The 27,817-nt window shown below is 46.6% G+C and overlaps 1 protein-coding gene across 7 annotated transcripts in view; it reads left to right on the top strand.

Annotated features, from left to right (window-relative positions):
• The window catches only part of KMT2D (lysine methyltransferase 2D), a 1,389,531-nt gene that overhangs the window by 955,325 nt on the left and 406,389 nt on the right, over positions 1-27,817 (top strand). For all 7 annotated transcript variants that reach the window (XM_085600422.1, XM_085600421.1, XM_085600420.1 and 4 more), the window contains one exon: positions 20,830-23,000. In XM_085600422.1, coding sequence (XP_085456548.1) covers positions 20,830-23,000 — 2,171 coding nt within the window. The remainder of the gene's footprint in view (positions 1-20,829; positions 23,001-27,817) is intronic.

Genomic DNA, 27,817 nt, shown 5'->3' with positions numbered 1-27,817 from the left:
CGGCACACTTAAGGAGACAGCACATACATGTCTATCCTTATCTAGACGACTGGCTTATCCAGGCAAAGTCAGCCCAGCAGTGTGCCAGCCACATATCCCACACCATTCACCTTCTTCACAGCCTGGGATTCTCACTGAATTATCCAAAGTCCCACCTTCAACCCGCCCACGTACGGCAGTACCTAGGCGCGACCATAGACACTCTAGCAACCACGGCACAGCCAAATTCCATGAGGATCAACAGCATGCAGTTGCCAATAAAAAAGTTCAGACCTCAACACTCACTACCGGCACGAGTGTTTATGCTGTTGATAGGCATGATGGCTTCCTGCATCTTCATAGTCCCGCACGCAAGATTACATATGCGCCCGCTTCAGGAGTGCTTAGCACGTCAGTGGAATCAGGCGCAAGGACAGTTGAAAGACCTAGTGTTGGTCAGCGGTCGGGCATACAACTCTCTGCATTGGTGGAATCCACAAAACCTTACCAAGGGCCGACCGTTCCAAGAGCCTGTACCACAAATAATACTGACGGCGGACGCGTCTCTCCAGGGATGGTGTAGGAGAGTAGGGTCTGCTTTCTATGTTCACCCCCACTTTTTGCTTTTGCTTTACTGGTTTTCGACTTAGATGTGGCTGTGGGCCTGCTAATCAGACGCACAGCCCTGCTGTTCTCTCTCTAAATTATACTATGTACTTTAGGTGCATAACCCATTTGGATAGGATCACCTTATTGGCCCCTGTACAGTGTACCCTAGGTACCCAGGGCATAGGTGTACCCTAGGCCTACCAGGGGCTGCAGCATGTATTATGCCACCCCTGGCCTGGCCTTCCATTTTGACACAACTGGCTGATCACTCAGCTGGGGCAAGGTCGTGTAATCACCCCTTGCTTAGGTGTAGTATTCCTATACCTAACTTACATATAGACACATGTGTACCTATCAGTCACTCCTATGGCAGGCCTTAACAATCCTGGAGGCAGAGTGCTTGGTAACATGTGAGATGGTGCTCTAGCATGAGCTGAGCCTGTCTGCAGCTTTCGGAACCTTGTCCTTATAGCTGTTCTATGATATAGCCTACCATATACTCTTAAAGTGCCTTATAATCTTAGACGGTTATGGTAACTATGGTTTGGCTTTATCGAAACATGTCGTGTAAGGTGTCTAACACTGTGGAATAATACCCCCATGCCATTTCTGGACATGAGAATATTATTCCCCCCTTCTAGAGGGAAAGACATGTTAAAATCATACTTCAACTGTTAGCCTCTGACCAAAGCCTCAGCATCACAAAATGGATGCTGCTGCCACGACACAAGTCTGACCTCCTGCAGCTGGGAGTGATCCCAGCCAGGGAGGCCTGGACAATAGGTTTCCTGCTTGGGGAGGTGCTAGCACCTCCCCAGACAGCCTTTAGTGTATTGGGGCAGGGTGGGCTGAAAGGAATGAGACATGCCTGGGGCACACAAGGTGTTCCTTGCATAGTCCAGTTCAAACCGGCGCTGGGGCACTCCAGCCCCAGCGCGAAACTGGACAAAGGGAAGTGGGTGTAACCACCCCCTCCCAGGTCCCACCCATAAGGCGTGACCTAGCAGGTATCCCAGCCCCCCAGATTAGTATAAGAGTGGGAGTTGGGCCTCAAGACTTTAGATTATCCTGAACCTGCAAAACTGAACAGAAACTCTGGACCTTCGACATTCGACGAAAGAAGAAGACTGAAGAATCTCCCTTGTAGCCAAGGAGTGGCTACCCTGTGCAAACAGGCACCATCAAGAGACTACCCTTTGCTTTGCCCACGTTCTACGAGGAACCGACTGCAGAGCCCGACCAGAGCCTTGACTTCCAGACTTCTCCGACCCTGATCCACATCTACAGCAGAGCTGAGATCCGTGGAGGCGACGAGCGACGTGGGACCGGCTACCTGGAAAAAGTGGCTAGTAACTTAAAGCGCAGCTTCTGAGGTACCCTCGAAGTTGTGCACCGGGGATTGAGAAGCCCCAACCCCAAGCACCATCTGCACCGAAGATCAGCCCCCCACACTCCACGAGTCCTGCGTGGGGCCCTTCAGCATTTTCCTGCTTGCCGCGTCTGTCCGGTTGCTTGCCCGCTGGCTAGTGGCCTTTGTGACGACGCACCCTGAAATCTTCTGCGCTGGTTTGGCTCCTCCAGACTGGCTCCCGCTTCTCTGCAAAGAAGAAGCACCCCAGACCTTCCTGGTCTGCACCAGAAGCAAGTCCTTCGTTCTTCGTGGGTTCCGCTTGCCAAGGCTTGGTGAGTCCTAGTCCAACTTCGACGCCGCCGACAGCAAGAGCCTTCGTGGGACAGCTCGCCTCCTGGTCCTGGTCGTCCTCGACGCTTCCTGGTCCTCCTGGCTGCAGCGACAAGCTTCACCTTCACCTGCAATCTTCACGACATCGCCTGGTTCCTTCCTGGTTCCACGTGGTCACTGGCTAGTGACCTTGACTCTGTCCCTTCTGCTTGCAGGTTTCTTCTCTTCTTGATCCCAGCCTTGGGATCCACCGGACACTCTTCACTGACTGCCTGTCAGCATCTTTCTTCAGGCATCCATAGGAGTCGACGACGAAAACGACGCATCTTCACCCCTATGCACCCGCAGCCTGTGGGCTAGGTAACTTGGGTGCTCCGGTGCTCATCAGGATAGTGACTATCCTAGTGTCTAGTTTTCAAGTCTCAACTTCCTAGCTACTCCGGAAGTGTCCTAAATCTACCGTTTTCTAAACTGTACTATTGCTATTGACTTTTACGCATTACGCGTGAGTGTTTCCACTCTGCACACGAATCCCGTGGGCCTCCCACTTCCTAACTAACGCTAGTGTAGTGTTGCCCCAGCGATTCCCTAGGCCTATTCTATTTCCGTGACAGTGGTTCTTATGCCACTTACTTAGTATATGGTTTGCGTGGCCCCTAGGGCCTAACTGTATTACTTACCTGTGTGACTTAATGTATGCTTAAATAAGACTGTGTTGTACTTACCTCTAATCTCATAAAGAGTGCTGAGGGTTTGACTAGAATAAATACACTTTATTTTATATATATATATCTGTTGTGGTGTCCTTTCATTTGGTATTCAAGGGATTATATATGGTATCACAGCTGGCTTCACATGCCATTCAGAGTTTAGCCTAAGACTGCTCTTGTCCATGCTACCACTAGGATAGCTGGTCTATAAGGTTGACTTTACAACCAATCACCATAAGGGTATTTGGACTGATATAAGGTGTACACTAGAACTAGTGACATCATACATCAGGCCAACTTCTCACAGATGGGGAGCTCATGTACTCAATTACACAGTGCAGGGGACTATGGACGACACAGCAGAGGGGGATGCACATCAACCTACTGGAACTGATGGCAATCTTCCTAGCAATGAAGGCATTCAAAGTACACTTGTGCAACAAAGTCGTGTTGATCCGGACGGACAACATGACTGCCATGTACTACATACAGAAGCAGGGAGGAACACACTCTCCACAGTTGTCTCATCTGGCTCAGAGCATGTGGAAGTGGGCCATTCAGAGAAACATCTTCCTCATGGCGGAAAACCTCCCGGGCAAGGACAACCAAATGGCGGATCTGCTCACTAGACACAGCCACCAGATGCACGAATGGGAGATACATCCATCAGTACTCCAACCGTACTTCCAGCAGTGGGGTCATCCAGAGATAGACCTATTCGCCACAAGGGATAACGCAAAATGCCAAAGCTTTGCCGCCAGGTTCCCACATCCACAGTCGCAGGGCAATGCGATATGGATGAACTGGTCAGGCAGATTTGCGTACGCTTTTCCCCCAGCACCATTAATACCGCTAGTGGCACGCAAACTAAGGCAACACTCGATGACTCTCATCCTGGTTGCTCCAACCTGGGCATGCCAGCCATGGTACACCACGTTTCTAGAACTCTCCGTGGTACCGCATCAAAGACTGCGGCTAATACCCAGGCTTTTAACGCAGAGCCATGGCGAGATTCAGCACCCAGATCCGCAACAGCTAAACCTAGCGATCTGGCTCCTGAGATCTTAGAATTTGGCTACCTAAACTTGCCTCCAGAATGTATGAATATCATCAAGGAGGCAAGGAGACCCACGACCAGAGCATGCTATGTGGCTAAGTGGAAAAGATTTGTCATTTATTGTAAAAATAATGACATCAATCCGCTGGATACCTCAACTCAGAACATTATCTGTTATCTATTACACTTATACAGATGCAATCTAGCATACAATTCCATCCGTATACATTTAACCGCACTGGCAGCTTACCTTCAGAACAGGCAGCACCTCTCACTGTTCAGAGTGCCTGCCATCAAAGCCTTCTTGGAGGGACTCAAACGAGTGATTCCTCCTACACACCCACCTTCACCAGTCTGGAACCTAAATGTGGTCCTCACCAGACTCATGGGACCACCTTTTGAACCTCTACACTCCTGTGAGATTCAATTTCTAACCTGGAAAGTAGCTTTCCTAGTAGCCATTACTTCACTAAGAAGAGTTGGTGAACTCCAGGCACTAACCATTCAAGAGCCATTTATACAGGTTCATGCAAACAGGGTCGTACTACGCACCAACCCTACATTCATGCTCAAGGTGATATCGCAGTTCCATATGAACCAATCCATAGAACTACCGGTGTTTTATCCTAATCCTGAGAATGTAGCAGAGAGAATGCTCCACACACTTGATGTCAAGAGAGCTCTCATGTACTATATTAACAGAACACAGACTTTCAGGAAGACAAAACAACTGTTTGTTGCCTTTTCTCCACAGCACAAAGGCAACCCCATTTCCAAAGCAGCAATAGCTAGGTGGATCGTTAAGTGTATACTGATTTGCTATGAAAAAGCTAAGCGCACACTAACGATTCCTCCAAGAGCCCACTCCACACGAAAGTTAGGGGCCTCCATGGCTTTCCTAGGGAATATTCCTTTACAGGAGATATGTAGAGCAGCCACATGGTCCACTATACATACATTTACAAAACACTACTGTGTAGATGTACACTCAAGACAGCAGGCAGCTGTAGGGAAGGCTGTTCTCAAAACTCTTTTTCAGACTGCTGCAGCTGGCACGGACAGCCGCCGCTAAATGGAGGGACTGCTATATAATCTATGCACAGATATGAATTCAGCAGCCCACATGCCTCGAACCGAATATGCTACTTACCAGTATGCATCTGTTCTTGGCATGCAGGGCTGCTGACATTCATATCGCCCACCCTCCTCCCCGGCGCCTGTAGCATTCAGTAATTACTAGTTAGCATGGTCATCATTCACTATATTACACTCCATTTATGCCACAATGGCGAAAAACAATCTAAGGATGGAGGGGATGCCCAAGCGCACTGTAGTCCAGGGGAGGAGCCACCTATCTCGTGATACTTCGAAGACTCTTCCAGGACAACAATATGCAATCATCCGGACCCAACACTAGGCGGCGATCTATGCACAGATATGAATGTCAGCAGCCCTACATGCCAAGAACAGATGCATACTGGTAAGTAGCATATTCGTTCTCCTTACTTTTGTAATCCAGTACTGGGTGTCTAGACTCAGTACTGGGACCTTTATCCAAAACAGGTAAGCAATTCCGTTTTCAGATATTATACGGTTTTTAAAGAACATTTAAAGTTTGCAGAAATTGACAGAAGAAATTTCACAGAAAAACAGTCAATGATTTCCTATGGGAGAAAATTGGGTTACCGGTAAGTACAGTTGTAAGTATTTTTCAGAATCCGTGCTGGGTACCAAGATCCAGCACTGGGAGCTCACCTAAGAGCAGGTGAGTATTTTCGTTTCTCGGCTGATTTTGGGTGAATATTTTAAGTTTTGAGAAGTCCACACTTAGAAGAAATTTCAGGAAAAGCCAGTCAATGTTACCCTATGGAGAAAATATCAGTTTAAAGGTAAGTATTCGACTAGCAGATTTAAGGTTCTGGGCATAGACTCGGGGGTCTCCCAGGGTCAGGTAGGTACAGTTGGTTCACCTTCAGCGACTCTAGGGCAGCCGGCTGCAGAGAGAGTTCGGCCCAATGTTATCCTATGAGGGATAGGGGGGCCTTGGTTGGTGGGTGCTGACTAGCAAGCCACGCGGCTGTGGGAGCTGGGCTCCTGGTCACTTACTCAGGGCAAGTGGGGAAGTAGGTAGGTGTAGAGGTTGCACTGCCAGGGCAACTCGGGCGGCTGGGTGCAGGGTGCTTTTGAGCCTTCGGGCGCTCAATTGATTTCAATGGGAAATCTCCGGTTTAGAAAAAGACTGCAAGCTCGGGGACAAGGATTCTTCAGGTGCCACCACCACTTCGAGAGGTAAGTTGGGTAGTTGGAGGATAGGTAGGTACCCCGGGATTGGGCACAGGGGCCCACGGGGCGCCGCGTGCAGGGGTGCCTTTTGGTGTTGGGAAATCTTACCCTCTGTTGATCGCGGTTGGGGGGCACCTTGTTCTGAGGCTGCAGGCTTCTTCAGGAGTGTCGAGGGAGGTCCTTGGGTGCCGGACTCGGGGTCACAGTCGCCGTGGGGTCGTCCTCATGGTCTTTATTCACTCCGGCACTGGCCAGGCTTGGCTGGTGCAGAGTGTGCTGGGTTAGCGGTTCCGGGCTGCTGCCAGGGATTAGAGGTAAGTTTTGAGTAGAGCCTCTACTCATGGGAGTTCCAGGGGCTTAGAGCCAAAAGGTAGCCAGGTCCTCCGGGGTTTGTGAGGTTGCTGGCCACAAGAGATGCCGGGTTGGAGCAGGAGCTGGTTCGAGGGTCGACAGGCCAGTAGAGCTGGGGCCAAATCAGTTGGTGTCTTCCTCTTCTTAGCAGCTGCAGGGCAGGTCTTCTTTCTTTTTGCTCTTCTTTGTATTTTGGAATGTGGAATCTGGGGAAGGAAGGTTCAGGGTGCCCCTAAATACTAGATTATGGGGCGTTACAGGTAGGTGAAGGGCAGGGACCAATGGGTCCCTGTCCTGGGGTGGGTACACCCCCTATCCTGCCTCTCTCCTGTGGGAGGGGGGCAGTAGCCTAGTCCTGATAAGGTAGGGATTCCCATCTTCAAGATGGCGAGAGCCCGGAGATGTGCTTCTCCTCGCCTCCCGCACCTGAGGGGTGGGGTTGGCAGGCTGGCACATCCCCTGTCCTTATTTGGGGTTTCCGGCCAAAGCTTTCTGCCAGAGTGGGGGGTTGCAGTGGCCTGGGGAAGCTCACAGAGGCGGCATGCCTTTGAAGCTTCCCCCTGCCCATCCTGGGGGAGGAGATTTAGCACCTCGCCCAGGATGTGTATTGTTGCAGGCCCAGGAGAGCAGGGGTTCTCCCACCCAGGGGTCCAGCAACATGTCTGCTGTGTGGCAGCCACAGAGCAGACGTGGATTGTAGGTTAGGTTTAAGGGGGCATCTCTAAGATGCCCTCTGGGGTGCTTGGTACATTAAATCCCACACTGGCATCAGTGTGGGTTTAATGTGCTGAGAAGTTTGATACCAAACCTTTAGTGTTGCCATTATGGTGCTGTGGAGTTCGTGTTTGACGAGCTCTCAGCACCATGTACTCTTAAATGACAGCACTGCACTTACAGTGCTCAGGAATGGACCTGGGTACTGTAGGGGCACAGGGCTCCTGCTCCTGTGCCCACACCATTGGCATAAGGCACCCAGCTAGAGGGGTGGCTGATGTATGCCATAGCAGTGTAGGTGATGAGCATGGCACACAGGGATGTGTGTCATGTCAACTTTGTTATGTATTGCACCCAGACACTCAGCCTGCAAAGGCAGTGTGTGTGTGTGTGTGTGTGTAAGGGTACAGGGCCTCTAAGGGTGGCACAATGAGTGCTGCAGCCCTTAGAGGCCTTCCCTGGTCACAAGGCCCTGGGTACCTAGGGTACCATTTACCAGGGGCTGACATGTGGCCAGGGTTTGCCAATTTGGGTTTTGTGTGTTTTAGGGAAGGAACATAGGCCCTGGGCACCTGATTGGCAGGAGTCCAGGGCACACTCAGTCAAAGTACATTCAGCAATTCAGCAAAAAGTGGGGACATACCATGCAAGAAAGATGGCACTTTCTCACAAACATTGGTCTGAGTTCGGTCTTTGAGTGTGTGACATTATTTTGGGCCTGAGTGTATACAATAAATGCTTAAAACTATCTGATAAAGCCTTGCTGCTCGCCCACACTATCACAAATAAAGAGTAAGGTAGTATCCTCTTTTTTCTCTGCCTCCCTTTGGGGTTCACTCGACTCTGTGCACACTATACTTACTTTGATATAGTATATACAGAGCCAGCAGTAAGTAACCTGTTTGTTTGATGGCATGTGTGTTTGTAGATACACATGCTTAGCATAAGTCCGCCATCTTGTGTTGAGCTCGGAAGTACACAAGTTGTTTTTCTTCGAAGATGTCTTTTGAGTCATTAGGTGCAGTAACTCCCCTTGTTTGTAATGCGCATGGTCCCCGACTCCGTTGTTAGATTGTTTTTTTCCCACCATTGGGTTTGGTCGTGTGCTTCCCTGCTCTGGTCGACATGGTCATTAGGGTACTTTCTAATACCATTGGTGTTGTTTCCATCTCAACTCTATCACTCTTTTCAAAACGATTAGGAGACTTTTCTGTTTTCAGTTTACATTTTTGGTAAATTCTTGTGGGGTTTTCAGTGTTTTCCAGTTGTTTCAATACCTTAAAAAAAGCATGGTTATAAGGGGTTACAGATGTTTGCACCATTAAACATCTGAAAACGTGGCTATTTCAAAACAGTCTGTAGACCCTCTCTCCATTTTACTTCTATTCCGCCGGCGCTGGGATACCTCTGGGTAGATACGCGCTCTAGAGATGTTAAGTAATAATAATAATAATTAAACACTGAAACTTGGATTTCAGCGTTTATGCAACATTTTACTTTTATTATTGCTTGCTTTCCGCACAAATAGTGCATGGTATATAGACAGTGTACGTACAGTGTATATGAGCTCCAAATACATTTTTACAAATCAAACTTACTGTAGTACACCATACAATAGTTCTTCAGTGAGTCTTTGGTCATGCATGCTCGCTCTTTTCTTCCCATGTAAATTTTATCTGTGAAAAGGCCCTCAACATTGGCACTTGAAACGGGCAACGCCAAAACAGCCAGTACACACTTTGCTTTCTCTGGCCACTGACATAGCTTTCTATGCCAATACCAGTGCACCTGAAGATAGTGATACTCTGGGACAGGTTCTGCAACATATGAGCTTAACTAGGCGCATATGCCCTCAGTTATTGAAGCGATGAAAAAGGAAGCAGTACTTTTCAAATTCTGTAGAAAAGTTCCCTTTACTGAAATGATCTAGAACTTTTGCAGAGTGTCATAATGAGACTTCATTGTCTTTAAATGCCATGGTTAGAGAAGGGACATTACTATGCATCATTGCAAGCCATTTTTCATGCATTGTAAAATAAAATTTTCTTAATTGTTCCTCAACATTTCTTTGCTTACCAATTGGAAAGATTTTTGACCTGAAACGTTGTAGTGCTAAAGTCCCTAAAAGTGTTGCCCAGCCTACTGTCAAGAAAATTTTTCACATCTAAACCAATTACGCTGAAAACTTGGTAGACAAAGGTGTTTTCAGATTCTAGTTTTTTGATTATGTCCACTACAGCAGTCATGTTTTCCTGTAAAAATCTAAGAACGCAGTAGAGTACTTTTTTCACATCCCTATCAAATGCAACCGAAGATCTTCACATTTGTTGCCTTTGGCATCATCACTAAGCAAAGGTTCAGTAAATGGTCACCACATGGATTTTTATGAAACCAGCCATTTTACCTATCTGTGAAAGAATCCAACGTAGCCAAAATAGCAAATATGATTTTGATATTTCCCGATTCTCTACAGTTTATAAAATAATTAAATTAGACCTAAACATGCTTCTAAACCCTTCTTCTTTAGACCGAAGGCCACCCAAAAAGCAAAATGAAGAAGATACTATGTTGGAGACATGTTAGATGTAGATCACATGCATTTCATACTCCTGCTATCAAGTGTTAAGTCTGGATGTTTGCAAGTTGTTTTTTCTGCAAAGACGTCTTTCCAGTCCCAAGGTTAGGTGACTCCTCCTTTCAGTGATAGTGCGCATGATCATCGACTTCATTGTTAGATTGTTTTTTTTCTGCCATCGGACGTGTATTGCTGCGCAAACGTTTTTCAGGTTCCCCTCAGTGCGCAGTTCACTATACCTGCGTTCGTATTGTTTCGTACGCGTATCCCATTTCTCTGTGTATCGTATCGGTCGAAGAAAATTTCTATTTCGATCGGATGACTCATGGAAGGCCGTCGGGCCTAACCACGCCGGTCCACCTCGCAGTCGATGGAACGAACTCCATTCAAATTCTGTCCTTGGTGCCATGTGAAGTATCTGCTTCCCGATTCGTGCGAAGTGTGTAACTTGTGCTTATCTCTGGAACATAACGAGCAAGACTGCGAGACGTGCAGATCTTTTCGATCGAAGAAAACGTTCTGCGATCGTCTGGCATGATGCTGTGAAATGCAAAGCCTTAACATCGAATACACGCTGGATATCTTCGGTGAAGGATCCAAACAAGAAGAATTCGATGCACAAGGGGCCGAAGAGGAGCAGGAAGGGCCTATATCGATTCCGGAATCAGACTCAGAGATGGAAGATAACATACTGCAAGGTCAACGTACCATGGGTACCGAACACCCCTTGCCCCGAAATCCAACTCAGACCAATCAAAAGGCTTAGGTTCCACCTCCGCCTTCGGGCCACGGTCCGCACCGGCAAGATGTTTCTGACGCCTCGCCTCCCGGCTGGGCACTGAAACACATTGTAAGCCATCAGGCTCTGGATCGAGTCAGCCAAAGTAAGGCACCGAGCAAAACCCTTGGGTTCGGAGCCAAAACCCCAGAAGCCAAAACTAAAAACGGCTTTGGAACCCAAACCTTATGCGCCAAATGGTCATTCCACCCCGGCACCATAGTCCTCGGTGCCGAAACCGAAAAATGCTCCCTGGAAAGACTACAATACTGATTCACCTACAGATAATGACTCAGACCTTTATCCTAAAAAGCCTTCCCCCTACTGATAACAATGTAGGGTATTTAGAATTACTTGCTAGAGCTGCAGAATATGATGGGGTACAATTATACAAAGAATCCCTAGAAGATCTCGTGTTTGAAACTTTTAAGTAGTACACACAGATCCAGTCAGACTCTCCCTATGCTCAAAAGCATGATGAGACATGCCGATGATATATTCAAAGACCCTTTTCTTGCTCGTATTTCACTCCCAGAATGGACAAAGTAGAAGCCTGCTCCGTCTGATAAAGTCTTTATTAGGAGGCAGTTACCACTAGACTCACTTGTCTCTAATGCCTGTAAACTGGCCAATTTACAGATTACTTTATGGATTACTTTTTCTACTCAGTGTGATATGCCTAGATATCACACTGGGGCATTTCCTAGAGAAAAGCTAAGTAGAGCAGTTTTTAGTTATTTGCAGTTTTTCAAAGTTTCATACAAGACCAACTCCACACATGGAACAATTTTCAAGAAAGCAGTCAATGCAATCCTATGGAAGGAAATTGTGTTATCGGTTTAAAAGTAAGTAGAAGTTTGTAGGAGTTGGTGTTCAGGGATTAGAAACAGGGTTCACACAGGGTCAAGGACGCACTCTCAAAGCACCCTCAGCGGCACTAGAGCACCCGTGCAGAGTGCTGAGGCCCAATGTTAACCAATGGGGAATCGGGGGCCTCCAGTTGGAGACTGCTCATGAGCAGGCGACAAGGTTGTGAGAGCAAAGCCTTTGGTGTTAGGCTCAGGGCAAAGGGGGGGGGGGTCAGTTAGCATCCACAGTACATCCGCAGCGGCGGCTGGGTGCAGGGTGCTGTTTTGGCATTGTGTGCCCTGTTTTCAATGGGAGTTGCCGGTTTTGGATTTTGGCTCCAGGCTCGGTCCAGGAAGACTTCCGGGAGAAACCAACAGCTGAGCAGGTAAGTTGGGGGGCTTGGGACGTAAGTGCAACTTGGGTTCTCTTCTCTAAGGCAGCTGGATGAGGGGTGTCTTTTGTTGTCAGATTTCACCTTACCGGGCCACTTGCTGTTCGGGAGGTGTCTCTATGCAGAGGCTGCAGGTGACGTCTGGGTGTCCTGGAGGGGTCAACCCACGGTGGACTCGGTCTATGGAGCGCTAGGGGACCTCGCTGGGACCGGTGGGCGACTTGAACTCGGGCCGTTGGTGACGAGTGCAGTCGTTCCAGATGTCTGGTTTCTTTGTCCTCCGCAGGCTGTCTGTTTTGGGAGTTTCTTTTGAACAGAGCAGCTATTTACAGGGGATCTGGTCTCTGTTGAAGGCAGTCAGTCAATCCTCCCAGGGTTCTGGAGGTCGCTGGCTGCAGAACAAGGCCATTTCTCTTCCAAGGGATCCTCATCAATAGTCATAAGCACTGAATATTAATTTATATTTTGAAATCATATACATATATCTATATATCTATCTATCTATATATATATATATTTGTACAGACAAACTGATTTTTTGCTATACTTGCACATGATAGGCATTATTTGCACACAATGGGTGAGGAGAGTTCGCTCGTGATTCACTACCACCCATTATAAAGGCTGTAATTTAATGCAGTGCAGGCACTTTACCCGGATAGCAGCGACGTGCAATATGAATGATAATTTGTGTTTTGAAAAATGTCAATGAGGGAAAAAAAATATATATATTTTTTTTTTATTTTGGACTGGAATCAACCATCAAGCTAATTTATGCTTTATTTTTCAATTTATTAGATTTCTATGTATATTTATCTTGTATGTGGAATATGATCCTTGTATGATTGTAAAACCGATATACACAGCCAATTGATGGTATTTTGTCTATGTCTATACGTAACTGAGGGCGAGGCTCCTTTAAAAAGCCACGTTCAGTAGATGCTAATCATGTGATCAAGACCGCTGTGTCGGTCGAAACGCGTCTGAACCAGAATTTTGTTGAACAAATAAATCGAGCATGAGAATTTGAACCAGCAACAGAGTGTCCGTGTCTTTTGGTAGTACCGGCTGGTACTTCGGAAGGAGGATTCGATATATATATATATATATATATATATATATATATAGTGATTGATTTGATCCGGACAAACAAAAATCGTGAATTGTATGTAATATTTTTTAACTTTATCTGCAAACAATGTGATTTACACGTTTTTTTGTTAGTTACATACTCTTTGTTGAAGATAACTCAGCAATGTTTGTTTTTACATATCGGGCCTGATGGGAGATTATACACTCTAATATGGCGCCTGAATATGAGAGTTTAGTGGTCTCTCTTTGATTTCCATGGTAAAATGCATCATGTGACCATTGACGTATTTTTAAATGTCAGCCGCTATTCGGCGCGAAACTTTAAAACATTAGACTAAGGCGTCAGCCGAAACGCGTCCTGTTTCAAAGCGGATGAATTGAAATAAAAAAAACTCGAAAGAAAACCCCTGTGAGTGCTTTCCTTATGCCAGAAGGGAGAAAGGAGTGAGCGAGCATTTCAAACGCGGATGCACCTCCGCGTTACAAAGCACCCGTCCGAGAGTGCGCTGGTTTGAGGTGCAGTTGGAGCCAATATATATATATATATATATATATATATATATATATATATATATATATATATATATATATATATATATATATATTACCTACTGGCAGTCGCCAGTAGGTAGTATAGTTAGGACCCTGTTTCCATAGGAAAACCGCAACATTCTATTTTGAATAACTTTGGCGCCGGTCGACGAATCCTCGCGAAATTTCCAAAACTAATGGGGCGCTACGCTCCGCTCCTACCCTGAAAGTCTCGGGGGGATTCGTCAAGCGGGGGCTGAGAAAAAAGGGGGGTCCCAAAACGCGTTTTCCCCATGCATTTTTCCATAGGACCTTTAGACACAGCTACAGCCCGAACGGCTGAACAGAGTTACTTGAAATTTGGCAGAGAGGTAGTCTACAGGTCAAGGAAGTGCCTTTTGTAGGTCTGGTGTAAATCTGTTCAGTAGTTCCTGAGAAAATAGCATTTAAATCAATATATAGATCTGTGGCAGCTTACCGTGCGCTTACGCTAAGCTTACCGTACGCGTACGGTGCCGTGCGCGAGCGCGATTCTGATTGGCTGTTAGATCTTAGTAAACATTCGAATCGGTCGAAACCAGGAAGTGTCGGCCGCCATTTTCTCTCTCGCACTCTGAGGGGGGGAGGAAAAACAAAGTTGGATAACATGAAAAGGGGCAGGCTAGACAGCTCCTAACCACCTATCCATGGTTAGGGTGTCCCAAAAGAACCCCCAAGCCAAAAATTCATTTTAAATTTTTTTTTAAAAAACGCCGATTGCGCTTACCGTACGCGTACGGTAAAAAAAAAAAAAAATTATCCACATTTTCCACACCCCGTGTGCAAAAGGTTCCCGAAGGACACCTTTTGTTCCTGGCATATATATAATTTGATCATTTAATAGATAACCTTTCACAACAAAGCGCCTAATATGTCCTCCGTGTGTGGACGATGCGCGAAGCGCATCGTGCGTACATGGCCCACGGCATGGCCCACGGCACTAACTGCGTAAAGTGGGCGCGCGGTGCGCGAAGCGCACCGCGTGCTCACGGTGCACGAAGCGCACCGTGCGCGCACGGAACGAACTGCGTGAAGTGGGCGCGCACGCCACCAACGGCGTAAAGTAACTTAGAATTTAAAAAAACGTACAAATTCACTGAAAAAACCATAGGTTTCACACACGTTATAGTTAGGAATTAGCATTTAAAAAACCTTGCAAATTCACTGAAAAAACCATAGGTTTCACACATGTTCTAGTTAGCTGGACATTTCACTCGTAAAAAACCATTGAAATTCCCCCGTTATAGTTAGTGCAGGCAACTATAACTCACGCGACCGCAATCCTCTGCTGATGACGTGTGTCTTTATGAAAAAAAAATATTTGCAATATATGTATAGCTAAAATTTAATGGAAGAAGACATGGGCAAATAAGTGTCTAAATACAGTATTAGCATCAGCAGAGGATTGAGGTCGCGTGAGTTATAGTTGCCTGCACTAACTATAACGGGGGAATTTCAATGGTTTTGTCGAGTGAAATGTCCAGCTAACTATAACATGTGTGAAACCTATGGTTTTTTCAGTGAATATATATATATATATATTTTCTCGGAAATGGTTCGAAAACCGGAAGGGCGGCGCTGCATAAAGGTGCGTGGTCCTCGCGGTTCGAACCTGAACCGCTAATAATTACCAAATTCCTCTCCAAGGAGAAATCAGGGTCCATCAGCAATCGTGCCAGATACACAAGTCTGGTTTGGAGACTTGTGTATCTGGCACGATTGCTGATGGAACATTGAAATGCAATAAACACCGCTATAAACCGAGCAAACTGGAGTGCGACCCTGATTTCTCCTTGGAGAGGAATTTGGTAATATATATATATATATATATAATTTTTTTTCTCATACCAATGCAGCTCCCAATAGGAGGCTAGACAATGTAATTACACACAGACTTTATTTGCCAATATATATATAAAAACACAAGAGGGCAAGTAGCTCTTGAACTCTGTTTTTTAATGAGCAAAGTACTCATAAATAGTAAACTGCAAATAAAGTAGACATTGTTAGCCTACAGGCTGCATTGTAAACCAATAGCATAGAAAATTAAAGCATTTTCAACCAAAACTGGCACCATGCCTTTAAGGCAGCCATGACCCCTAGCTTCCCATCATGCCTCAGGGGTGACAGTTAGGTCAGTTGTTCTTTACGGCTCCTTCAGTCCAGACCCTGGATTTTCAGCTCTTCCTTTTTTTGACTTTGTCAAAAATATCTTATAGATATCTAGTTTTTCTGCTTTCACTCAACGTCTTTTGGTCTTAGAGTGCAAGTAACACCTTTTTTGTGTTCCAGAATAGGTTTATTTTCTTTAAGAAATGCCTTCTTTATTCGATCCTTGCCCTTCCTGTGGCAAAAAGGCCAGAACAGATACACACCCTGTGTGTATTCTCCGCCACCCTGAGTCTCACTCTTCTAACAACTGCCATCATTGTAAGAAGTTGTCGAGAAGGACCATCAAGGCCAGGGAGAGGATTCGACTTTATGGCCTCTCTGAAAGAAGTAGTTCTCCTGTGAGGCAGCAAAAGAAGAGAACTCGGTCGACGTCAAGAGGAAAAGTCCCGACCTGTTCTCCGTCGGGATCGACTTCGAAGCTGCCGACAACGAAGAAATCTGCGTCGAAGACTTCGGTGATGCCAGCGCATCATCAATCGACAACGAAATCATCGTTGACGAAGGTAACAGGTCCTCCGTTGATGTCAACCAGGCGACGCTCAATGTCGAGAGACAGGTCTCCGTTGACGCTGGCTGGGCGTTCGACGCCGAGGCACATCACTCCGTCGCCTCATCGGCGATCGACGTCGAGGCACATCACTCCGTCGTTGCCTCATCATTGGCGATCGACGTCAAGGCACAGGTCTCCGTCGAGATCAGTCCAACGATCTTCGCCGTCGAGACACAGGACACCTCCTTCAGCGTCGAAGCAGAAGTCTCCATCGAAGTCAGGACAAGGCTCTTTAACGTCGATCCGTCATACTCCATCATCGACGTCGAATCAGAAACGGATCTTCGGCGTCGAGGCAGAAGTCTCCGTCGCCGGCAGCCCAACGCTGTTCGACGTCGAGGCAGCAGTCTTCTGAGAGGGGGCAGAGAACGTCGAAACATGGCACTCCATCTGCGTCGGGGAGACGTTCGACGTTTAGAGGACGTTCTGCAAGATCAAGTCCACCTTCTAAGAGAAGGTCAACGTCGAGGCATACGTCTCGGTTAAGATGACAGTAGGCGCACAGACGCTCCAGATCAACGTCAAGGCGTCCTTCCAGAGACGCCTCACCTCCAGAGAGCCTATCATCGTCACCTTAAGGCACCGACAGTTCTCACTGAGGGTCAACGTCCAGATCCCCGGAGGTGGTGATCTCGACGTCCAGCAGTCCAGTGTCAGGGGGACACCAAGCTTCACTCGGCACAGATCTCAGTTGGCTCGTCTAATACAAGCAGTGGATAAAGAATGATCTCCTTCAAGAGCCAGAGCTCGCTGATGCACCCCTGTGCACTCACACAGAAGGAGGTCTAGATCAAGAAGCAGGAGGAGAGCGCTCAGATCCCCGACTCCGTCCTCTTCTTCCACTCGTACGTCCCACGGAGACTACTCGGCTACTTTGACCGACAGTCCGCCGTCGAGGGTCTCTCCGGTGGACGACATCTACACTTTTCAGGACATTCTTAGTAGAGGGCCGCTAAAGCTGGGTACTCGTCAAAGCAAGTCCTCTGTGATTTTTGAGACTCTACACCAAAGTGCAGCATCTAAGTGTGAGAAAGTGCCATCTTTCTGGCATGGTATGCCCCCACTTTTTGCTGAATTGCTGAATGTACTTTGACTGAGTGTGCCCTGGACTCCTGCCAATCAGGTGCCCAGGGCCTATGTTCCTTCCCTAAAACAAACCAAACCTAAATTGGCAAACCCTGGCCACATGTCAGCCCCTGGCAAATGGTACCCTAGGTACCCAGGGCCTTGTGACCAGGGAAGGCCTCTAAGGGCTGCAGCACTCCTTGTGCTACCCTTAGAGGCCACACACACACGCACTCGCACACACACTCGCTCGTAAGACAAAAACAAAGTCGACATGACACACATCCCTGTGTGCCATGCCCATCACCTACACTGCCATGGCATACATCAGCCACCCCTCTTGCTGGGTGCCTTATGCCAATGGTGTGGACACAGGAGCAGGAGCCCTGTGCCCCTACAGTGCCAAGGTCCATTCCTGAGCACTGTAAGTGCAGTACTGCCATTTAAGAGTACATGGTGCTGAGAGCTCGTCCAACACGAGCTCCACAGCACCATAATGGCAACACTAAAGACTGAGAAGTTTGGTATCAATCTTCTCAGCACATTAAACCCACACTGATGCCAGTGTGGGATTTAATGTACCAAGCACCCCAGAGGGCATCTTAGAGGTGCCCCCTTAAACCTAACCTACAATCCACGTCTGCTCTGAGGCTGCCTAGGCTGCCACCCAGCAGACATGTTGCTGGTCCCCTGAGTAGGAGAGCCCCTGCTCTCCTGGGCCTGCAGCAATGCACATCCTGGGCGAGGTGCTAAATCTCCTCCCCCAGGATGGGCAGGGGGAAGCTTCAAAAGCATGCCGCCTCTGTGAGCTTCCCCAGGCCACTGCAACCCCCCACTCTGGCGGGAAGCTTTAGCCGGAAACCCCAAATAAGGACAGGGGATGTGCCAGCCTGCCAACCCCACCCCTCAGGTGGGGGAGGCGAGGTGAAGCACATCTCCGGGCTCTTGCCATCTTGAAGATGGGGAGCCCTACCCTATCAGGACTAGGCTACTGCTCCCCTCCCACAGGAGGGAGGCAGGATAGGGGGTGTACCCACCCCTGGACAGGGACCCATTGGTCCCTGCCCTTCACCTACCTGTAACGCCCCTAAATCTAGTATTTAGGGGCACCCTGAACCATCCTTCCCCAGATTCCAGATTCAAAACTACAGAGAAGAGCAAGAAGAAAGAAGACCTGCCCTGCAGCTGCTAAAAAGAGGAAGACACCAACTGCTTTGGCCCCAGCCCTACCGGCCTGTCGACCCTCGCTCCTGCTCCAACCCGGCATCTCTTGTGGCCAGCAACCTTACAAACCCCGGAGGACCTGGCTACCTTTTGGCTCCAAGCCCCTGGGACTCCCATGAGTAGAGGCTCTACTCAAAACCTACCTATAATCCCTGGCAGCAGCCCGGAACCGCGAACCCAGCACACTCTGCACCAGCCAAGCCTGGCCAGTGCCGGAGTAAACAAAGACCACGAGGACGACCCCACGGCGACTGTGACCCCGAGTCCGGCACCCAAGGACCTCTCTTGCCACTCCTGAAGAAGCCTGCAGCCTCAGAACAAGGTGCCCCCACCTACCGCGATCAACAGAGGGTAAGATTTCCCGACACCAAAAGGCACCCCTGCACGCGGCGCCCCACGGCCCCCTGTGCCCAATCCCGGGGTACCTACCTATCCTCCAACTACCCAACTTACCTCTCGAATTGGTGGTGGCACCTGAAGAGTCCTCATCCCCGAGCGTGCAGTCTTTTTCTATACCAGAGATTTCCCATTGAAACCAATTGAGCACTCGAAGGCTCAAAAGCACCCTGCACCCAGCCGCCCGAGTGGCCCTGGCAGTGAAAACTCTACACCTACCTACTTCCCCACTTGCCCTGAGTAAGTGACCAAGAGCCCAGCTACCACAGCCGCGTGGCTTGCCAGTCAGCAGCCACCAACCAAGGCCCCCCCTATCCCTCATAGGATAACTTTGGGCCTAACTCTCTCTGCACCCGGCTGCCCTAGAGTCGCTGAGGGTGAACCAACTGTACCTACCTGACCCAGGGGGACCCCTGAGTCTATGCCCAGCACCTCAACTCTGCCAGTCGAGTACTTACCCTTAAACCGATAACTCTATTTTCCTCATAGGGTAACATTGACTGCTTTTCCCTGAAATTTCTTCTAAGTGTGGACTTTTCAAATCTTAAAATATTCACCAAAAATCAGCCGAGTAACGAAAACGAAATTACTCACCTGCTCTTAGGTGAACTCCCAGTGCTGGATCTTGGTGCCCAGCACTGACTCTGAAAAATACTTACAACTGTACTTACCCTTAACCCAATTTTCTTCCATAGGAAACCATTGACTGTTTTTCTGTGAAATTTCTTCTAAGTGTCGATTTCTGCAATCTTTAAATATTCTTCAAAAATCGTATATCTGAAAATGTAATTGCTTACCTGCTTTGGATAAAGGTCCCAGTACTGAGTCTAGGCACCCAGTACTGGATTACAAAAGTAACAAGAACATACTGTACCTGCAACCTGAATTTTCTTCCATAGGGAATCATTGACTGTTTTCTTTGAAATATTTTCCAAGTGTCAACTTTTAAAATAGCTAAATATTGTTTAAAAATCATTACAGTAATTAAGTCGACTTTCATCACTTGATTCTGAGTACTGACCCAGGAATGAATCTAGGATCCAGTCCTGGAATTCCAAAAGTAATCTAAAAAGTAATCTGTTGCAAATAACTTGAATTTACCATTGAGCTCAATGCATTGTTGTGTTTAAAAATAGAGTTGCCTACTGCAACCACTTGTAACTGTTTACAAAAGTCTATTGCATATTGCAAAAGTATTTATATGAAACATCTCATGCTGAGAAAGTATATTTTAAATCCAAGTGTTGGTTCTAAAATAAAACAAGCATATATTTTTTATATATAAACCATTGGCCTAGAGTTCAGTTATTGAGTGTGTGAGACCATTTGCTGACTGAGTGTGTATAACAAATGCTTTACGCTGTCCTCTGATACTGCCTTACTGCTCGACCAAGCTACCACTTTTGAGAGTAAGGTTATATCTAACTTTAGCCTCTGTCAAACCCTGGGGGACTGTGGACTCTGTACACCCTGTACCTATTAAGGAACAGTATATACAGAGCCACTTTTTCACAGTAGGTGTCTGTGTGTTCCCGTTCACCAGTCAGCCATTGCCCATTCTTGTTTCACTAATTTTGTTATACTTTGCACAAAAAAAAGCCAGTGGTGGAAAATTGCAAGGAAGGATGTTTAAAGCAAAGTTTGTGGTAGATAAATGACGAAGAACAGCTGTGGGCAAAAGGGTGTCTGAGCTGATATGTGGATTAGGAACATGGGTAGCATGATGTGATGGAAATATATGATGCATAGGTTATTAATGTGTGCAATGTTGTTCCTATTCCAGACAAACTGCTGGAGGCCTCCAAGCATATTACCCCCGAGCGGCGTTTCCTGGACCCCCACAGCAACCCCCCATGCAGCAGCTGTGGCAGGCGCAGCAGCCTCCTTTGGTGAGCCGCTTCCAGCATCCTCCTGGCCTTGAAATGAACAGATCTGCCTCCTCCAGCTCCATAGGCCACCCACTATCTAGCAATGGTGATCAAATCCCCATATCCCCAAGTACAATGGGTGCTCCTTACATTGAGCTACGCCATAATACCCAAAAAGGGAAGCCTGGTGCTGTCTGCCCTCCTTTTATCCAACAGACTCCTCCCCCACGACCTCGTTTTTTTCTTGCCAGTGAGGAAATTGGCCGTCGGCACCTTCACCATCTTGACAGCCTGCGGACTCCCTCAACTTCCATGCAGGAGTTGCATATGCAGCCACAGAAGGCGCCTACTCCCGTAAACACCTCCCCACAGAATGTGGACATGGGGGACCTTCAGCGTGCACACAGTAATATCACAACAACGTTAAATAGTGCTGCTGAGCTGCCTTCACGGCACACACCTTGTACAGTGCTGTCTTCATCTTGCACTATTGAGCCAGAGCACTCAAAGGAAGAGGAGGGCTCTCGCTCTGCCCCTAATAACACTACATCTGTCAGCATTAAATCTCAAGTGGGCCCAGAAAGCGGGAGGTTGGTCTCAGAAGAAACTGTTGACCCAGATTTAGAGGATGATTTTGATACCCACAAAGACCTTGAGGATGATGATGATTTAGCCAACCTTGGACTCGACCCAGATGTAGCCAAAGGCGATGATGATCTTGGTAACTTAGACAATCTTGAGACCAATGATCCTCACCTTGATGATCTTTTGAATGGAGATGAGTTTGACCTCCTAGCTTACACAGATCCTGAACTGGACACTGGAGACAAAAAGGATATATTTAATGAACACCTTCGACTGGTGGAATCGGCCAATGAAAAAGCAGAGAAGGAGGCACTCTTGAAAAAAGAGCCTTCTGATGCCAGCGTCTTAACCTCTGCCCTGCCAGTGGAGAGGCAAAAGGAGAATGTTCCAACTGAGGACACGGACCAGAAGTCTAGAGTGATGGAAAGTATAGGACGTCCCTCAGTGTCTACGCTTACTGCAGCTGATCCAGTCTTTGAGAGTAGTTTGAAGGTACCTGCAGTTGTTGAAAATAAGATGGAAGCATTCTCTGCTAACATAACACCAAAACTGGAGGAGAATTGCTTGAAGATGTCGTCCTGCGATTATCCTTCAAGCCACCCTCAAATGTCAATCATCAAGACTGAGGTGGTGCCGAATGCAGATAAAATTGCATCCCCTGTTGGGTCTCATTCCCTAAAAGCAGATCAACGCCTTTTATCACCTGGAGGTCGCACAGCTGGTTTGAATAGAACTACAAACTGCTTGGGCAGCTCAAGTGTTAGCTTGGCACAGTTTTCAAACCAAAGAGAATCAACACCCTGCTCTGAAAACGGTCCATTAACTTCTGCCAGTCCAGTCCCAACCCAGAACTCCCTATCCACCCAGAGCAGCTCCATACTTGAGAAGTTTGAGTTAGCATCTGAGCCTCTGGGCTTGTCTAATGCTCACCATTCCTCAGCTGATGACTTGGACAAGATGGAAAGTTCTCTGGTAGCCAGCGAGCTGCCCCTTTTGATAGAAGACCTTCTCGAACACGAGAAGAAGGAGCTGCAAAAGAAACAATTGATATCTTCGCATCATCCTGGTGGGAGCCAGCATCTGCAGGCGGTTCAGCCTCACGCTAACATGGATCACCCATCGGGTCCTAGTCAGCATATGCTCACGATGCAGCAGTCACTAGATGGACAGTACTCTAATCTTGTGGGCGCACAGCAGCAGATTCAGCTGGGATTATTGGGAAGGCAGCACAGCATGGTGTCCAGTCCCCACTTACTCAACCAGCAACGCCAGGTCCAACAGCGGCTTTCGGGTTCCCAGGCTGGTCAGGTGGTGACACCACACATGACAGTGGCCCAGGGACAAGGAACTGTCATTGCTGGACAACAAATGGTGCAGTCAGCACTTCCACCTCAGCAGAGTCCAAAGCAAATTGCAGGAGTTCAGCCACAGCAACTAGGGATGAAAACACAGCAGGCGGTGATGCAGCAGCAGCTGGCCAACAATTTCTTTCCTGATGCAGGTATGGCCTCAATCTGCCTTATTTGTATGTTTAAATCTCTTTGCTAGCATTAAGGTTTGTGTGCAGCATTCTGCCTGAATAGATGTACAGTGATTGCTTTTTTGGTTGGTAGGTAGCTTATTGGTCAGGGGATATTTATAGTCATAAATTCAGAACTTCCCTGTTCATATACTGGATTTCAGAAGAAATTCTCCAGGTAAAGCAAAACACTGTGCCCACTTAATGGTAGCATTTGTTTTCCATATTATATTTTATTAATACAAGTGTATAAGAATATCAAAAAGATGAACATTCAGATTGGTTTGAAAGAGCGAAGGCTTTAATTCTGATAGATAATTCTAACTGCAGATTCCTCACCTTCTGAAAATACCCAGGTGCCAGATTGGTTCCTGAAAATTCAAAGTTGTTCTCCTGCGTACTGGCAGGTAGCTCCGCGCAACCCTGCGCTTATGCCATTCCACTCTAGAAGTGAGGAGCAGAGCCGGATAAAAGCACCACCCATGTGCACTGATGTCCATTATTTATTTTTGTGCCTTCAGATGGGTAAACAGAGCTTCACTGTTTCCTTACTCCGTGAAGAGATTTTTTTCCCATAATTTTTGCTTCAAAATTCTTCTATTGTCCAAGGAACTGTGCCATCCCCCTAAGACTACAGGGTGTAAACTTTTTAGGGACTGTCACCAACGGATTTCTATGACCGATCACCACAAGGTGTACCTTTGGTGTTTGGGTTAATCTCACGACTCCCAAGACCTGCACCTACTGTCTATATGAACCCCAATGCAATTCGAGATAGAGAGTCAAAGCTCTCTGTGGTGAAGCACTCTGCTCAGGTCTCCCTCTAAGTCGAAGTTGAGAATGTGGATCTGCTCCTGTAGTCGTTCCCAAGGCTGATATGCCTCACTGTTGAAGTCTCTGGGTACGTCAAATAAAAAGCACAAAGTCTAAACGGGCCTCTCAATCTCACTCTTGCTTAACCATGGAGTCAATTCCAATACTAGTCATGATGCACTCAGAGTTCCTGGGCCCATTGGTAACCTCTCAGCAAGTTGATGCCTTTTGTGAGGCTTTGCTGCTTATATTTGGTATGCTTCCTGTTTCCTCATGTACCTACAGGCCCCAAGGACTCACAGTGCCCTACATTTTGGTTAGATTCATCCTTGGTGCTGTCTAGACCTCTTGAAATCCACCTCAGGTTCTATACTATCCTCCAGCACGGCACCAAAAACCATGCCAGTTCCTCTTTGACTGGCACTGGAGGAGGACCCCCAATCTCTTGTCCTTTCTGACTCCAAGCCAGCTTCAGCTTGGCCTCAACCAAGACCACCTCCAGATCTTGAATAGTCACAGCCTATAGTGAAACCATCGAACACGATCCCACTACCTTGCGGCTGCACACTTACATTACACCAGCTCTTCTCTGAGGAAACAGTCATTTTGCTGGTTTCACATCTCTTTTTGCCCCTTTTTACCTCCCAGGCACTGGTGTAATGGCTCTGAAATGCCCTGACCCTGCTTATCCGCAATCAGTGTATGTGCTCTGAACCTTAAAAAGATATATGGTTGATTGGCTTCTACTCAATTGGCATAGCTTAACTTACTTTTAAGTCCCTAGTATATGATACTGGGAGCACCTAGGGCCTGTAAGTTAGTGTTACTCGCGGATGCAGTAATAGTTGTGCCACCACAAGTATGGCAAAGTAAAACATGTTCCCCAGACTGCCACTGCAAACTGTTGCTAGAAAAACAGAACAAAAAGTTCAAGCTGAGGTTTACTCAACCGGATACCTTAATAGCTCCTAATAAGAAATGAAACATAAGAGGAGGGTTTTTTTTGAATTTCCTTATTATTTGACGGAAATAATTTTAATTAGTTTCACATAACCAAATTGATTTAGCGCTGAAAACAATGCTTCATTGCGCTCAGATCATAAATACAAACTCTACAAAACTTGTGATACAACAACACATAAATAATGCTCCCCTCGGTGAATCAAACAATCATACAAACACTCATCAAACACTCATGGCCATTATACTCATGCATACACCAAAACAAACAAACACTGTAAAGAACTGGGTCCTTGTAGCGACCTTTCTTTCACTTTGTAGATTGATTACATCTCAATTTTCCATCTCAAAAAACCTTTTGTTTTTTCGTTAAACACCATGAATTGATCAAATTCTTTTGAAATACACAAGGCAAACAAAAATATCTTGAAAAGCGGTGCAAAACAAGGACTAGACTGGTCGACGCGTTTCGAACCACTGAATATAGGGTTCTCCTCAGGACCAACCAATTTCTGAAATGAATAATAAAAAACGTTTTAGGATATAAAACTTTAACGTCAGAGTACCTACGAAGCACCATTACGGCCTTACATCACCCACCTTGGAATATCAGAATCTATCTGCCTGAAATCGATCCAAGTTGTTTCCAATAAAAAGGAACCTAAACAAGAAATCAACTGCATTATAGTTTCTTTCATAGCTAAAAACGGACAAAACGTATAGCACAGGACACACAACATACTTGGGTTAAAATACTAACTCAACTTACTGGATCAGGGGAACGTGTCCTCTTTTCCGGCTACCACTAGTTTAGATGTTGGATTTTCTAAAGCGAGGGAGAAACGGGCTCCAATTATTAACATCATCAACCATTTAAAACCCGAAATTGCCGTCAAAAAGCTTTGAAGGCCTGAACCTCAACCAGCCTAAGGAAGTGCAACACTTACTTGGAAAAGTAAATCTGTGCATTCCGAATGATTTTCCCGCGCCGGTATCTGAAGATAAACAAAGCGGTGTAAGTCATCGTAAACCTGCTGAGACAAAAGAGCTCACCACCTCACGTCCTTTAAACCGTCTTATTTCTTAGTATACCCGCCAGCTTACCGGGAGTGCACCTTTCGTCCGTCTGTCTCTCAACGTGTCAAAACCATGAGTGAAAAACACATTGCATCATGGGAACTTGTGATGATTTGAAACTGCCAGACACATAGAGGTTGCTGGTATATGTAGTTCGAACTTAGCACCCCTAGGGGTGTGATTTAGAAGGCGGGGACATAATTCGAAAAAGACTCGAAATACTTTATGGGAGTATGCTTAAACTGGTAGCAGTAGGTTTTCAAAACATCCGCCAGGTGGCTGCTGGGCAATGTGGTTCAAACTTCTAAAGTTGTGTGTTCAAAAATGAATGAAAAAAATATGTATACATGTTATTACATATCGAACAGATGAAGGCATCCTAAAAAGGGGCTGCAAAATGTTCGGCAATGTCCATGGACTGTCAAACAAAATTGACAGAAAAGCCGTACGTAGTTTCATATTTAAGGACAGCAGGGCCCACAGACGCACCGGTGGTGACAACAAGACGATGTTGTCTGTCAGATTAAGAAATTGGTCTGAATATCTCCGCCACTTCATTAAGGCCATTGATCGCCGTGTTGAATTTCATGATTAATAATGCCTCACGTTGGCTTAATTGGCCTTCCAAGTCTCCTCCTCGCGGGTCTCTTTCAATCTTGGACAGGACCGTCCATTTCAAATCGTCCTCGCTGTGTGTATTATTAACCCAGTGATAGACTAATGGGGCATTCTCCACTCGTCGTCTAATCCTGGATTTGTGCTGGGTGATACGTTGACGAACCTCCTGGGTTGTCTTCCCAATATACAACTTTGGGCAGGAACACATTATTGCATAGACAACATTCCTAGTTTTGCAATTGCTAAATGTGTTATGCTTCCAGTGTATGTTGTTGAAAGAAAATACATCGCCCTCCATGGTCTGCTCACAACATATACATGTACCACATTTGTGGTGACCAACAACTGGCGGTAAATTGAGCATGCTCCTTAATGTGCGCTGTTCTTCTTTAGGTAGGGCAGCACGAACTATGTAGTTTGCTACACTTTTCTCCTTTTTGTAAGCAAACATTGGAGGGGTAGAAAATTCATCATGGAGGTCCTTTATCAAATGCCAATTGCCTAGAATGAGTTTCCGGAGTTGGTGACTATTAGGGCAGAATGTTGTTACACAGACTGGTCTGTTGCCCTTATTTCTAATTCTTTGCTCCAGCAATGTCTCTCTTGGTGTCCACCAAGCTCTCTTCAAAGAGTGTTTAAGTAATCTCTTCGGATATCCCCTTTCAAGAAGGCGGTCTCTTAATTTGTTGGCATGCATGAAGTATTCCTCTTTTTTGGTACAGTTCCTGCGGATTCGCAAGAACTGACCATAAGGTAGATTTTGTCGCAGACTGCGAGGATGGTTGCTCGTATAATGTAGTGCCTTATTCCGATCTGTCTGTTTGCGAAAAAGTGTTGTTTCAAGCTCTCCATCCGAAGCCACTACCTTGACGTCCAGAAATGTGATTGATTCATTTGACGAAACACTACTAAATTTGATGTCATTTGTCCTTCCGTTGAGCCACCCAATAAACTCGTTCAGTGTTTGCTGTGTGCCGGTCCAAATTAGGAAAATATCGTCGATATATCGCATGTAGTTGGATATGTTTGCTACAAACGGGTTGTTGTTGTATATGAAATTATTTTCATATAGACCCATGAATAGTACAGCCAACTCCGGGGCGAAAAAAACCCTCCTCTTATGTTTCATTTCTTATTAGGAGCTATTAAGGTATCCGGTTGAGTAAACCTCAGCTTGAACTTTTTGTTCTGTTTTTCTAGTATTTTGGGCTCAGTTCAGCTGAGCTATTTGAGCCAAAACCCGGTTTTGTTTTTTACTGCAAACTGTTGCAGCAGTTTGCACTTATAACTCTACTGTGCTATTGAAAGCAATGACAAAGCCCAAACCTCCC

The sequence above is a fragment of the Triturus cristatus genome, chromosome 4_2 (genome assembly GCF_964204655.1).
Source record: "Triturus cristatus chromosome 4_2, aTriCri1.1, whole genome shotgun sequence".
Lineage (NCBI taxonomy): Eukaryota > Metazoa > Chordata > Amphibia > Caudata > Salamandridae > Triturus > Triturus cristatus.
This window is presented reverse-complemented; position numbering and strand designations above follow the sequence as displayed.